General features: G+C 36.2%; 1 protein-coding gene across 1 annotated transcript in view; it reads left to right on the forward strand.

The window, feature by feature from the left end:
* Positions 1 to 14,345, forward strand: part of DGKK (diacylglycerol kinase kappa) — a 176,917-nt gene that overhangs the window by 44,819 nt on the left and 117,753 nt on the right. Inside the window, exons 2-4 of the mRNA XM_004713137.4 lie at positions 5,354 to 5,464; positions 7,141 to 7,221; positions 11,588 to 11,692. Of these exons, the coding sequence (XP_004713194.2) occupies positions 5,354 to 5,464; positions 7,141 to 7,221; positions 11,588 to 11,692 (297 nt within the window). The remainder of the gene's footprint in view (positions 1 to 5,353; positions 5,465 to 7,140; positions 7,222 to 11,587; positions 11,693 to 14,345) is intronic.

Genomic DNA, 14,345 nt, shown 5'->3' on the forward strand with positions numbered 1-14,345 from the left:
AAAAAATAAATAAAATAAAATAAAAACTGTTTTCAGACCAAAAAATATAAATAAAAATAAAATTATCTTCAGCAAAATATACTTGCATGTGACATTAATGATACTGTTAGACAATTTCTGCATTCTGTTGTGTTGCCTTTCTTTGAGATGAGCACAAATATGGATCTCTTCCAATCTGTTAGACAAATATTTTGTCATAACGTCTTTGCCATAGACTAATGAGTGCTTCCAGCACTGCACCCATATTTTGAAACATTTCAGTTGGCATTCTATCCATTCCTAGAGCCTTGTCTATCCCTAATGTCTTCAAAGCAGCTTGAACTTCTTTCGATGCTATTGAGTCTTGATCATATACTATCTCTTGAAATGATTGAATGTCAACCAATTCTTTTGGGTACACTGACTACGTATTGTTTCCATCTTTTTTCAATGCGTCCTTCAATACTTTTCCCATTAAAAAAACCCCAAAAATCAAAAACCCTTCACAGTCACCAAATTGATTCTGACTCATAGTGACCCTATAGAACAGAGTAGAACTGTCCTTGTGGGTTTCTCGGACTGCAACTCTTTACAGGAGTAGAAAACTTGTCTCTTTCCTGTGGATCAGCTAGTGGTTTTAAACTGCTGACCATGTGGTTGGCAGCTCAACATGTAACCACTACACCACTAGTGGTTCTTCATTTTGTCCATAGAATCCTTCAATATTTCAACTTGAGGATTGAATTTTTTCATCACTTCTTTCAGCTTGAGATATGCTGAGCTTATTCTTTCCATTTGGTTTTCTCACATCAAGTCTTTATCCATTTCATGATAATCCTTTTCTTTGACTTCAGCCACCTTTTGAAAATTTCTCTCTGCCTCTCTTTTGCTTCATCTTTTCATCCATTCACTTTAGCTACTCTACACTTAGAGCAAGTTTCAGTCTTTTCTGACATCCATTTTAGTCTTTTGTTTATTTTCTGTCATTTAAATTACCTTGCGCTTTCTTCATGTATGACATTCTCCCATAACTCATCTTGTCTTCTACCATTAGTGTTCAATGTGTCAAATCTGTTCATGAGATGGTCTCTAAATTTAAGTGGGATTTACTTAATATTATATTTTGGTTGTTGTAGATTTGTATTAATTTCCTTTAGCCTCAACTTAAACTTATATATGAGCACTTGATGGTCTGTTCCACAGTCAGTCCCTGTCCTTGTTTTGGCTGGTAATACTGAGTTTCTCCATTGTCTGTTGCTATGATTCCTGTTTAGTCTATCTGGTGAGTTACACGTGGGTGTTGTTGTTAGTTGCCATTGAGTTGTTCTGACGCATAAGGATCCTTTGTACAGCACCATGAATCACTGTCCAGTCTTTTGCCATTCGCACAATTGTTATGTTTGAGTCCATGGTTGCAGCCCAGCCACAATTTCAATCCATCTCATCAGTAGTGTTACTCTTTTTTGCTTTCACTTTATCAAACATGATGTCTTTTTTTTCCCAGGTACTAATTCTCTCCTGTTAACATGTCAAAGTGCATGAGAGGTAAAAGGATGTTTGCAGTGAAGAAGTCGTACAAAATTCTACCATGACTTCCAGCTTTGTTTCAATCACCAAGGCCATATTTTTGTTTGTTTCTTCCTTTTCGTTAAATCATTTTATTGGGGACGCGTACAACTCTTATCACAATCCATACATACAGCCATTGAGTCAAGCACAGTTGTACATTTGTTGCCATCATCATTCTCAAAAGAAGTTCTTTCTACTTGAGCCCTTGGTATTAGCTCCTCATTTGTTTGCCCTCCCTCCTCAACCATCCATCCCTCACGAACCCTTAATAATTTATAAATTATTACTATTTTTTCATGTCTTACACTGACTAATGTCTCCCTTTACATACTTTTCTGTTGTCTGTCCCCCAGAGAGAGGGTTATACGTATATCACTGTGATGAGTTCCCCGATTCTCCCCCACCTTCCCCTTCCCCTCCTAGTATCACTACTCTCTTTACTGGTCCTGAGGGGTTTATCTGTCTTGGATTCTCTGTGTTTCCAGCTCTTATCTGAACCAGTGTACATCCTCTGTTCTAACTGGACTTGTAAGGTAGAATTGGGATCATGACAGTGGGGCAGAGGAAACATTAAGGAACTAGAGGAAAGTTGTATGTTTCATTGGTGCTATACTGCACCCTGACTGGCTCATTCCCTCCCCTTGACCTTTCTGTACGGGGATGTCCAGTTGTCTAGAGATGGGCTTTGGGTCTCCACTCCATACTCCCCCTCATTGACAATGATATGATTTTTTGTTCATTGATGCCTGATACCTAATCCTATTGACACCTTATGATCACACAGGCTGGTGTGCTTCTTCCATGTGGGTTTTGTTGCTTCTCAGCTAGATGGCAAAGCTATATTTTTCAACTACTATTCTTTTCCCTTACTAGTGATTAACAATGCATCTTGATTAAATGTTTGAACAATTTCAGATGGAAAACGTTGGTGGATATTTCAATTTCTTCATTATTAGCTTTAGTTGTTGGTAAATAAATTTGAATAATATTTATATTAATTAGTCATCCTTGTAGGAGTATAGATTTATCCAACCACATAAAGCATAATTATTCATGATAGGTCTTAAAATATACTTTTTAAAAAATAATTTTATTGGGGGCTCATACAAATCATCACAATCCACACATACACCAATTGTATAAAGCACATTTGCACATTCTCTACCCTCATCATTTTCAATACACTTGCTCTCCAAGTAAGCTCCTGGCATCAGCTCCTCACTTTTCCCCCTCCCTCCTCCTTCCCCCCTCCCTCATGAACCCTTGATAATTTATAAATTATTATTTCGTTATATCTTACACTGTCCGACATCGCCCTTCACCCACTTTTCTGTTGCCCATCCCCCAGAGAGGACATTATATGTAGATCCCTGTAATCGGTTCCCCCTTTCTATTCCACCCTCCCTCTACCCTCCTGGTATCGCCACTCTCACCACTAGTCCTGAAGGGATCATTGTCCTGGATTCCCTGTGTTTCCAGTTCCTATCTGGAAGTTAGGATTCCTAGGTTCCTAGACCAGTGTACTTCCTCTGGTCTAGCCAGATTTGTAAGGTAGAATTGGGATCATGATAGTGGGTGGGGAGAAAGCATTTAGGAATTAGAGGAAAGTTGTATGTTTCATCATTGCTACACTGCACCCTGACTGGCTCATCTCCTCCCTGTGACCCTTCCATAAGGGGATGTCCAGTTGCCTACAGATGGGCTTTGGGTCCCCACTTCTCACTCCCCCTCATTCTCAATGATATGGTTTTTTTGTTCTTTGATGCCTGATACCTTATCCCTTCAACAACTCATGATCACAGAGGCTGGTGTGCTTCTTCCATGTGGGCTTTGTTGCTTCGGAGCTAGGTGGCAGCTTGTTTACCTTCAAGCCTTTAAGACCCCAGATGCTATATCTTTTGATAGCCGGGCTCCATCAGCTTTCTTCACCACATTTGTTTATGCACCCATTTGTCTTCCGCGATTCTGTCGGGAAGGTGAGCATCATGGAATGCCAGTTTAATAGAACAAAGTATTCTTGCATTGAGTGAGTACTTGAGTGGAGGCCTAATGTCCATCTGCTACCTTAATACTAAACCTATAAATATATGCACGTGTCTATTTCCCCATCCTCATCTATAAATATGATGATGAATAAGATACCATTCTTCTTGATTTGCCATTCCTGACATTGTAAACAATATGAATGTCTAATTCAACATGGTCAATATCAATTCATTTCAGTTTGCCTATGATATTGGTCATTATTTTTTCCATTTTATTTCTGAAAATGTCCGATTTTCCTAGATTCACACTTCATACATTCTGTGTTCCAATTATTAATGGATATTTGTAGCTCTTTCTTCTTATTTTGAGTCATACCTCATGAGAAAATGAAGATCCCCAAAGCTTTACTCCATCCCTGTCATTAAGATTGGCTCTACTTTGATCTCTTCCCCAATTGTATTGTGAGTGCTTTCCAACTGAGGGGTCATCTTCTGGTACTGTATCAAACAATGTTCTACTACCATTCATAAGGTTTTAAATAGTTAATTTTTCAGAAGTGAACCACTAATTTTGTTTTCTAGTCTGTTCTTAACCTGGAAGCTGTGCTGAAAACTGTTTACCAAGGATGACCCTATTGGTATTTGAAATACTGGTAGCATCACTTCTAACCTGAAAGCAGCATACAATCCTCCAGTGTATGATAAACTGATAGATGAGTAGGGGTTATATCCCTAATAAAACCATATAATCACAAGTATGGTCCGTGACTTCTGTGTGGCCATTTCAATGAATTATCAAACCTAGCAGATTAGAGCATGCCATGCTGGGGGTGAGGGGGTTGGCAGGAATGTATCTAGTGTCCAAAAGGGTTAAAAAGTTGGAGAGCAAAGGAATGTCTGGAGTCCACCTCATAGGAATCAACTTAGATTTTGATTTTCACCCTTCCTTTTGAATGTAGAAGAGGCCTGATGCCAGTAGATTACAGAAAATAATTTTTTGATGTCCTTTTATGTGTCTGTTCCTTACCCAACAACCCTGATGCAGCTAGTATCAGTAGGTAATCACCCTATGCAGAGTATAAAGCCCCTTGGAGAGCATGGTTAGGGCTTTAATTTCCTTCTAAAAGTGATGGGATGTGATTGGAGGCTCATGAACAGGTAAAGGACATAATTCAACTAAATATTCTAAAAGGAACACTATAAAAGGGCTGGCAATTTGTTTGTGCCTTCCTCCCCAACCAGTGGAGAAGATCCCTATGGAGCTTAGACCATGTATTCTTAAAACCAATCAATTGTTTTCAAATCTATTCCAACTCATATTGACTCCATGTGTGGAAGAGTAGAACTGTGCTCTTCAGAGCTTTCTTGTGGTTAATTTTTCAAAAGTAGATCACCACGTATTTCTTCCAAGGTATCCCTGAGTGGACTCAAGATTGCTAATCTTTCAGTTAACAACTAAGCCCATTAACCATTTGTTCCACATAGGGAACTCTTAATAAATTGTGGTGTGTTTCAACCCTTTAAGATTGAGTTATTGAATGAAGACATTTCCAAGTAAAAGTAGCAGGTTTGGTGAAAGATGTACTAGATCACTGGTATGTTCTGTCAATATAAATGTATCATTCAAAGGTAACCAATGCTTTTTCCAATTGAACTAACTTCCTTGTGTTCTTGCCTGGCCTGTCAGGCCACTTCTCAGATATGTGATAGAGATAGAATCTTGGAAATTTGACCTGCCCATCTGAAAGAAAAGGTGCTATAGTCTTGCAAGTTGATCTAATTAAGTCTCAGGATTTTGTTTTGTTTTGTTTTGTTTTTAGAAAATACTGAAAGAAGGACCCTTGCTGAAGAACTGTAACTCCTTCAAGAGATGGAAGCTTAGATATATTCTTGTTCAAGGACAAAATCTCTGCTTTGCTCACCATCCTGCGGTAATGTATAAAACCTTGTGCAGTTAGGTTACTGTAGGTGTGCCAGGAATGTTTATTTGTAGAGATGGAACTGTAGGTAATGATATGATGGCAAACAGTAGCACAGAAATTGACACTTTCTACTTTCCCTTTAACTTGCCCCCTTTGTGCTAAAATGTTGAGCATTTTTTCTCCTTTACTCTTTCCTTTTCATAGATATACAAGTTAGCTTGTGTACCAAAGTACAACCAAATCATTTGAAATAAAAAATGAAAATTCAAAGAAAGAAAGAAAATTCAAAATATTTTATTGAGAAAGCAAGGAAAATATGCCATTAAGGATACTGAAATACAAAGTTTTATCCCTTCTTCCTTGATTTCTTATTTTATTTGTCATGATGTTTATTAAAATTTTGTTTTGTTTGCTATTTGATATCATTTTCAGTAAAGAAAAATTAAAACTTTAAATAACTTGCATGAGTTTTATATTAATCTGTATAATCTGCAATGCCAGTTTACAAAGCAATAATAAGAGCATTTAACTAATGAAAAATCACCAAAATTACATAACTTATATTTAATAATTCATATATGCACTTGTAGGTTTTTCCTTATCAATACACAAAACTAATTCAGCTGGTTTCATTGCACTTTTTGATATTTGTATATTCTATCAACACTCTTTTATTGGGAAAAATAATTATGGGTTGTATTTCCTTTCCTTTCAATATCGTCACTCTCAGCATAATTATGTGGTTAGTACAGGGAGATAATATGAGTAAAAAAAAGAGTATTATAAGATTCATTGGCTATTAGCATTTCTTATAACATCATTGCCTTGTTTTTCCATTTGAAGAAAATTCTGGTTTCAATGGAAAGAGTAGCATCTCAGGACTTTTAGCAACTTTGTATACTCAGTGATAAATGTATCATGATACTTTGTACTTGATTTGAGTCTCGCAGAATATCCACATATCATGGGTCCAATGAGATTCTGTATTCATGGGCATCAAAAATGCCATATGCAAATAAAGTGGAAAAACATTGATGGAGATGAATATTGTATGAATCTCTTCTGTTCATTTTCTTATTGCATTTTACTTATTAAAGGCAAATTCAAAGACAAAATTACCATGCATTTCAAGATGCCAACATGAAAGCATTAATACAAATGAAAGACTCCTCTGAGCATGAGGTACCATGTGAAATACACAGGTCGGGTTGTACACGAATGAAAACACCCATGTATGTAACCCTAGTGCTGATTTCCTGATGCTGCTTGGTGGTATCTACTATTGCTAATATATAAGAGAAGAAAAGTTTCAAACTGAATGGAATTAGTTAATAGAATTTGACAGTAATCTCCCCCATCAGATCCCTAGCTGGAGCACATCCTATGATCTTCTCCAATATACACATATATATTTATATAATTTTGACATGAGCAACCAAATCCTTCCTTTAAACTCATATAAATATTTTGGAAAGAGTTGTGTTTTTATAACAGTTTAGTTTGTTTTTAATTTTTCACAGGATCCATCAACAAAAATCAAGATACTAAGTATATCCTAGCACTCTAGCCAAAGAAATGATTGGATCATGATTGTCAATAATTCCAAGTAGTGTGTGTATGTGTATGCTTTTTTAACTTTCTAATATCTCCTTGCTTTAATAACCAGAATGATTCTATTTTTCCAGTTTGCACACTTTGAAACAATTGATCTGTCTCGTGTTGCTTTGGCGGAAGGCAACTGTAGGAATCTCTGCCACAGTTTTTGTGTAAGTAATATCGAGTACAAGTTAATGGCAGGAGTAGGGGGCTAGCTGGAAAGGGGGAATGCCACACCCTCCTGTTACTTCTTTAGACTTCAAGTTGCCCAAGCTTTACAATTAAGTGCAAACATTATAAAAATGAGTCCTGCTAGATAATTTATATTTAGAAGGATATCACTGTGAAGTTTTAAAGAGGAAGTTAATATGTTGTTTACAAAAATCAAGATAATTTACATCTATTTTTGGGGGGTTGACAAAAGAAACAAGTTAAAAGTGAAAAATATCCTACACTGGGATAACATCTGAAGAAATTACCTCAGAGAGTGCATAGATTTTTCTTTAGGAATATTGACAGGCTTGTGTTCCTGGGTGCTACAAAAGCTAGTGCTCTTGACAGCGAGCCAAAAGATTGACATTTGAGTTCACTTAAAGTTACCTGTGAATAAATACCTGACAATCTATTTTCAAAATATCAGTAAATGGAAACCTTATGGAGCACAGTTCTACTCTGACACACAGGGAGTCACCATGAGTTAGAACGAACTCAACAGGCACGGGTACTGACATTCCAGGGATTGGTTCTGCTGCTATGTTTATCCAAATGAATCCAGACTAGAAAACTCACAGAAAAATAGTAAATTCATTGGCCCAGATGTTCTCTTAGTCATCTTTTTGGTTATGAAGATGGAGGTTCTTCTTCAAGCTGGTAGGAAGAAATACTTAGCAGACTAAAGTGCTGTAGACCCAATATCCTGCTTTTGCTGTGGATCCACATTCCATTCGCTTTTGAAAAAAAGCGCAGGAGACACTAGCTTAACTAGTAAAAATTTTTCTCTCATTATATCATACTGACCCAATATGAAGCTGAGACTCCTGTTAATTCAGTTCCCCAAAGCTTAATCTTAGGTGAGCCTACATCATGGTTCCATGGAATATACTATGAAAGTTAATTGGCTTAATAATGCGATTAGTGTTTCTGTTCTGTCTCCTAGTTCATTGTGTAGTGGTTTGGGATTTTAAAAGTCTATAAGCAATCATCCAAGATACAATTGGTCTCTATTTATGTGGAGCAAGAAAGAAGATGAAAATTCAGTAATAGGACATAGAGCCCTGGTGGTATAGTGGTTATGAGTCGGGCTGCTAATTACAAAGTCAACAATTTGAAACGACCAGCTTGCTCCTCAAGAAAAAGATGAAGCTCTCTATTCCTGTGAAGAGTTAGTCTCAGAAGCCCACGGAGGCAGTTGTACCCTGCCTTATAGGTTTGCTGTGAGTCAGCATTGACTCGATAGCACTGATGAAATATCGAGCTAAATACCTCCATGAATAACTCTCTTCTTTGCCATGTGAGCAGATGAACTGCATGACTCCTGAGTGTCATTACTGAGGATTTCGATCAAAGATTCTGTAGAAGAATCCTGATCAAAAGAAGAGAGTGTGTAGAACAGAATTTCAAATTCTTATTGATTACAGGCTTATGGACATCCAACCATGGATATCGGATAAACACCTGAAACTATTGCCCTTAGGTAACCTTTAAACCATAAACCAAAAATATCCCCTGAATAGGTCTTAAAACCAAATGGTAGTTTAACTTAACTAGCTAAAAACAGTTTGCCTTGAGTATTATACTCTTTTAATATGGATCAAAGTGAGAAGAACAATTCAAAAGAATATATAGGAAACTTAGGGGCCGGTGAATTCATATTACTAGGGTAGAAACAAGCAGAAAAAGAGGGCAAAATCAGTTTTACAATTTAAAGTATGGAATCAAAATTACTGAATCATACATATAGAAATGGTTGAATTAGTACATGTTTTCTGTGTATGTTCTCAACAACATTTTTAAAGATCTTATTTAAAATGACCCTACAGGCTACTGTTTTTTATCTCTAGCCTCAAAAAAATATTGCAAGGATGAGGCTGCCCATTACTACCAGCACCAGTTACCATCGAGCCAATTTCAACTCATGATGACCCCATATGTGTTACAGTGCGATTGTGCTTGATAGGGTCTCTTCACCTTTCTTCGAAGGTGCCTGTGGGTGTATTAAAACATCCAATACTTTGGTTAGAAGCCAAGCACACTAACCATTTGCACCACCCAGTGACTCTAGACTGCCTTTAGCCTTACCAGTCCCACCCAATAATGGGTTTGAAACAACAGAGTGGCTGTTATCATAAGCCAAGCTAGGTCCTTTGCCTGTCTATTATGGGATTATGATAAAAATTATTGGTATGCTTAGCCTTAGCTCCAAAAATTTGAGGACTGCTGGTAAAAATTCATTGAATCAACGAGTCATGCTGTCACTATTTGTTCTTTTTCCTTTTCTCTGGGAAAACACTAAATCCAGGCCATGCCATTGTTACCTCTGCTAAACCCTTAGCATTACACTTACCTGGGCTCTTGTACCAAGCTAGGGTACTTGAGACAATTGTAAAATTCTCTTCACATTTCCCTTATCAGTAAGGAAGAATGAAACTGAATTTTTTGATTCCTTTCTCTAATACTATTCCTCCCCTCCCCTAAATATACATATACTTTTGTGTTACTTTAAAACTGTGTGTTATTTTATTTTATTGAGTTATCAGTGATAATTTACACATAAAGTGGGTTTCCATTGAGCAAATACTACATCATTGGTTCCATTTTTCACTATGTGCCAACATTTTTCATTAAGTCCACCCTGGATGTTTCATTTCCAGTCATCTGTTTTCCCTGATCCTTCACTCTTTCATTTTGTTGACCATTTGGTCTCACATAGATGAAGTTTTAAAAGTACACAGCACTCATTGTTTAAAGAAAAATATAATCTTTGTTTTATAAACCAATCTGTTGTTTAGCTGAAAGGAGACCAGAGAGGCTACCTTTGGTACAAGTTTGTGGGGTATCTCAGGATAATAATTTCAGGGAATCCTCTAGTCTCAACCAGTCTCGTAAATCTGAACTCTATAAGAAGTGAATTCTGTTTCACATGTTATTCCCCTTTTATAAATATCCATCCATTATGACCCTAATCAACAGAGTTGTTCGTGGTAACTAGGCACCATCTAGTTCTTCTGTTCTAAAGGAATATGAGGGCAAAGTTTGAGTAAACTATTAGTCCTATGAGCTAGTTTCTTCTTTGAGTCATTTTTTTGTTTCTTTCTTTCTCTTTTGCTCTGGAGAGAAGACTAATATGTGTATCTTAGAGGGCCACTCAGAAGCTTTTAAGACTCCAGACACTGCTCACTAAACTAGGATATAAAACATAAACTTTATGAACTATATTATGCCAACTGATTGAGTTGTCTCACAAGTGATAGTCCTAAGTCTTCATGCCCAGAAATCAATCTCACAAGTTGTTTGGTTATAATCTAAGAAGTATCCATAACTGTTGCCTTTGTGCTTTAATATATGTGTGCATATACATACACATAGACACATATATGTGCATGCATATACATGCATGAATAAATACATATATAACCACACATATTTTGTTGTTGTTGTTACGAAATTATACATATTCTAGCATATAATGAAAGCATCCTTCTGTGTGTGTGTACTTCTCAGTTGACAAAGTCAACTGTGTGTACTTCACCCACCTTCAGGGTTACTTTTCCCATAACAAAAAAGAATACGTGTCAGCTAAAGGATGAGTCCCTTCCTTCCTGCTTCCCATCCCTGGTAATCACCAAGCAATACTGTGTGTATAACTATTTTTGTCTATTTGTCTATTTGTAAAGAGGAACCATTTTTCTTTTTATGATTGGCTTATCTTACTCAGCATACCATTCTCCAGATTCATTCAATTATGTTTCAAGGACTCGTCATCATTTTTTTGGTTGTGTAGTATTCCATTGTATTTATGTAACATATTTTGTTTATCCATTCATCTGTTAATGGACACATAGCCTTTAAGTAGACAAAATGGCAATAAGTAAGGTTTTTAGATAATACCATTTGAAATAGACAATGCATACCTTAATGTTTAAGAGCATGAATGCTGAAAATATAGAATTTACATTTAAATTCTGGCTTAGCTTTTTAGATATTGAGTGACCCTGAACCAGTCAATGAACTGCCTTTGATTATGAAATGGGGAGAATAATACCCATTTTTTGAGGTTGTAATGAAGATTAAGTGAATCAATGAGCATAAAATGTTTAGAATAGTGCTTGGCACATAAGTTTCATTAAAGTGTTAGTTGTCATTATTTTGTTGAGTAGTGGAAGATCTGAGAGAGGCTTGGTGAATTGTGATTTGTCTTCAAGAAATGTCTTGGGCTGTTCTTGGTAGACCTACATAGTTCCTTGGGCAGTTCACAGATTCTGTTTGAGGGCAAAGGTTTGGAACAGGAACCAGCTAATGATGGGGCTTTTTATTTAGGTAATCACACCACAGAGAAAAGTCACCTTGGCTGCACCCAACCGAAAAGATATGGAAGAATGGATTAATGTCATAAAAACTGTTCAGCAGGGAGAAATTCGAAAGGTAAGGTAACTAGTTGAAAATACATAATTATTTAATTGATTGTGTTAGTTAAGCCACCTTTCAAAGAGGAAAATCATTAGTTGGGAGCAAAGGACAGATTTTCAGCAATTAAAAACTTATCATGATGAATCCTCTGGAACTATTCATAAACGCTCACAAGTGAAAGCATATTTATATTCATACCATAGGAAGAATCTTGATTAGATACCTTTGTGCATGTCCACTTGACATATCAATGTAACTGTATGTCCGATGAATATGGTACTCAATCTGTATGTATGCCCTTATCCTAGTAAACGGTCCCCTGGTGGGACAGTTGGGAGAGTGTTGGAGTACTAACCACAAGATTGGTAATTCAGCACCACGAGCCATTCCATGTGCAAAAAATGAAAGTCTTTTTCCATAAGGAATCAGCCTTGGAAATTCTGTGAAGTGGTTCTGTCCTGTCCTATTGGGTATCTATGAGTTGGAAGGGACTCAACAGCAGTGGGTTTGAGTTTTGGCTGCGTTAAGTTAGCGAAGCAGCAGTTAGTAATCTTGAGGTACTGAAGCTTAGTAAGGGGAAGGAACTAGACCAAGGTAGAAAAACTCTTCAGTAGCAAGTCAACATTTAAAATAAAGTAGTGTGACTCTAAAGAGTGTCCTCTTTTTAAAAGTTTGTCTTTTCTTTGTGGTGAAAATCTACCCAACAAAGTATTTTCCAATTCAACAGTATGTACATGTACAATTCAGTGACATCGGTGACATTCTTCAAGGTGTGATATTTACTTTCCAAATCATTTCATCACCATAAACATAAAGGCAATGCCACTTAAGCAAAAACATAACGTCAACATAATGCTTTCAAGGCTCAGCCATGTGGTGGATTAGTAATATTGTATGTATGTAACACAGTCTGTTTACATTTTTTCTACATTTTGTCTATTGCAAAAAGTGCCAAAATAAACATTGGTGTAGAGGTTTCGGTTGGCATTCCTGCTTGCATTTCTGGGTGTATACTTAGGCTTGCCAGAACAGATTGTAGATCTATGTTGAATTTTATGAAGATGTATCAAACTTTTCCCAGAATACCTGTACCACCAACAATGGATGAGGGCTCCGATCTTTCTATACGTTTGTGAAAACCTATCATTTTCTTCATTTAAAATATATTTGCTACTCTAAAAAAACATATATAGATATATATATTTGCTACTCTAATTGTCATGGAGTAGTATCTCATTGTGATTTTGATTTTGCACCTCCCTAATGGCTCATGTAATTGAGTATCTTCTCATATTTTTATTAACCATTTGAATATACTATTGGATAAAATGTCTATTCATGTCCTTTGCCCATTTTGTGATTAGAATATTTGCCTTTCTGTTAATTTATAGAGGTTTTTAAAATATGTTTTGGATATTATGCCCTTATCAACTATATGATTCCTAAAAAATTTCTCCTGACCTATAGGCTCTCTTTTCACTTTGTTATAAAGTCGTTGATGAAAAAAAGTATTTAATTTTTGTTAGATCTCATTTATCTACTTCGTGTTTTTCTATTTGTGCCTTTTTCGTCATGTCAGATTATTTTTAAAAGCTAGGTCCTGAAGCTGGTTCCTGTATATTCTTCTAAGAATTTTAGGGTTGTAGTTTTCATATTTAAGGTCTTATTGCATTTTGAATAGGTGTATGGTGTGAAGCAAGGATATTGATTCATTCTTCTGAATGTAGAAATCCAGGTTTACTAGTACTATTTCATAATAGACGCTTCCTTCCCTAGTGAATAAATTTAGCACCCTTGTGGGAAATGGTTAGTCATAATTGTATGGTTTTTCTGGTCTATGTGTTTGTTATTATAAGTACCAGACAAATTTGGTGGCTGTATCTTTATAGTTTATTTTGAAATTGGGAAGTGTGAGGTCTTCTACTTTATTCTTCTTTTTCAAGATTGCTTTATCTATTAAAGGGCTCTTGCCCTTCCACACGAATTTGAAAAGTGGCCTTTCCATTTCTGTAAAGAGTGTTGTTGAAACTTTGTGGGGGATTACATGAAATTTACAAATTGATTTAGGTAGTATTAACATCTTAACTATATTAAACCTTGAGGTCTATCAACATCGAATATCCTTCCATTTGTTTAGGCCTTCTTTAATTTCTTTTTGTAATATTTTATATTTTTGCATAAAATTTTTCCTTCCTGTTTAGATTTATTCCTAGGTTTTTTATTCTTTTAAACACTACTATTTGCCTAATTTCCTTTTCCACTTGCTCATTGCTAATACACAAAGCAAAATCTGGCTCACTGAGATGACTGCATGAACAGGTGTATTGTCGTGGTGGTAAAACCAGCCCCCTGTCTGACACAAATAAGACCTTTTTAGGTACACACTGTTAAGCAATCTTTTCAGAACCTCTAAATAGAAAACATGATTAACAGTTTGACCTGGTGGGAGGAACCCCAAATGCATTACAAGTTGACACTTTTGTCTGTTTGTGAAGTTTATGGATGTCCAGAATGAGGTTTATTATCAATGGACATTTCACCTTTTTGGAAACAAGAAAAACACTCATACACCTGGGTTTTTTCCATAGCACTGTTTTGTAAACTGTGTTCAACATCATAATAATTTATGTAGCATTTTTCCTGAGCAGGAAACAAAATTTCACGGCCT

This window comes from Echinops telfairi, unplaced genomic scaffold (genome assembly GCF_000313985.2).
Source record: "Echinops telfairi isolate 266 unplaced genomic scaffold, ASM31398v2 ScPeMD7_19;HRSCAF=73, whole genome shotgun sequence".
Lineage (NCBI taxonomy): Eukaryota > Metazoa > Chordata > Mammalia > Afrosoricida > Tenrecidae > Echinops > Echinops telfairi.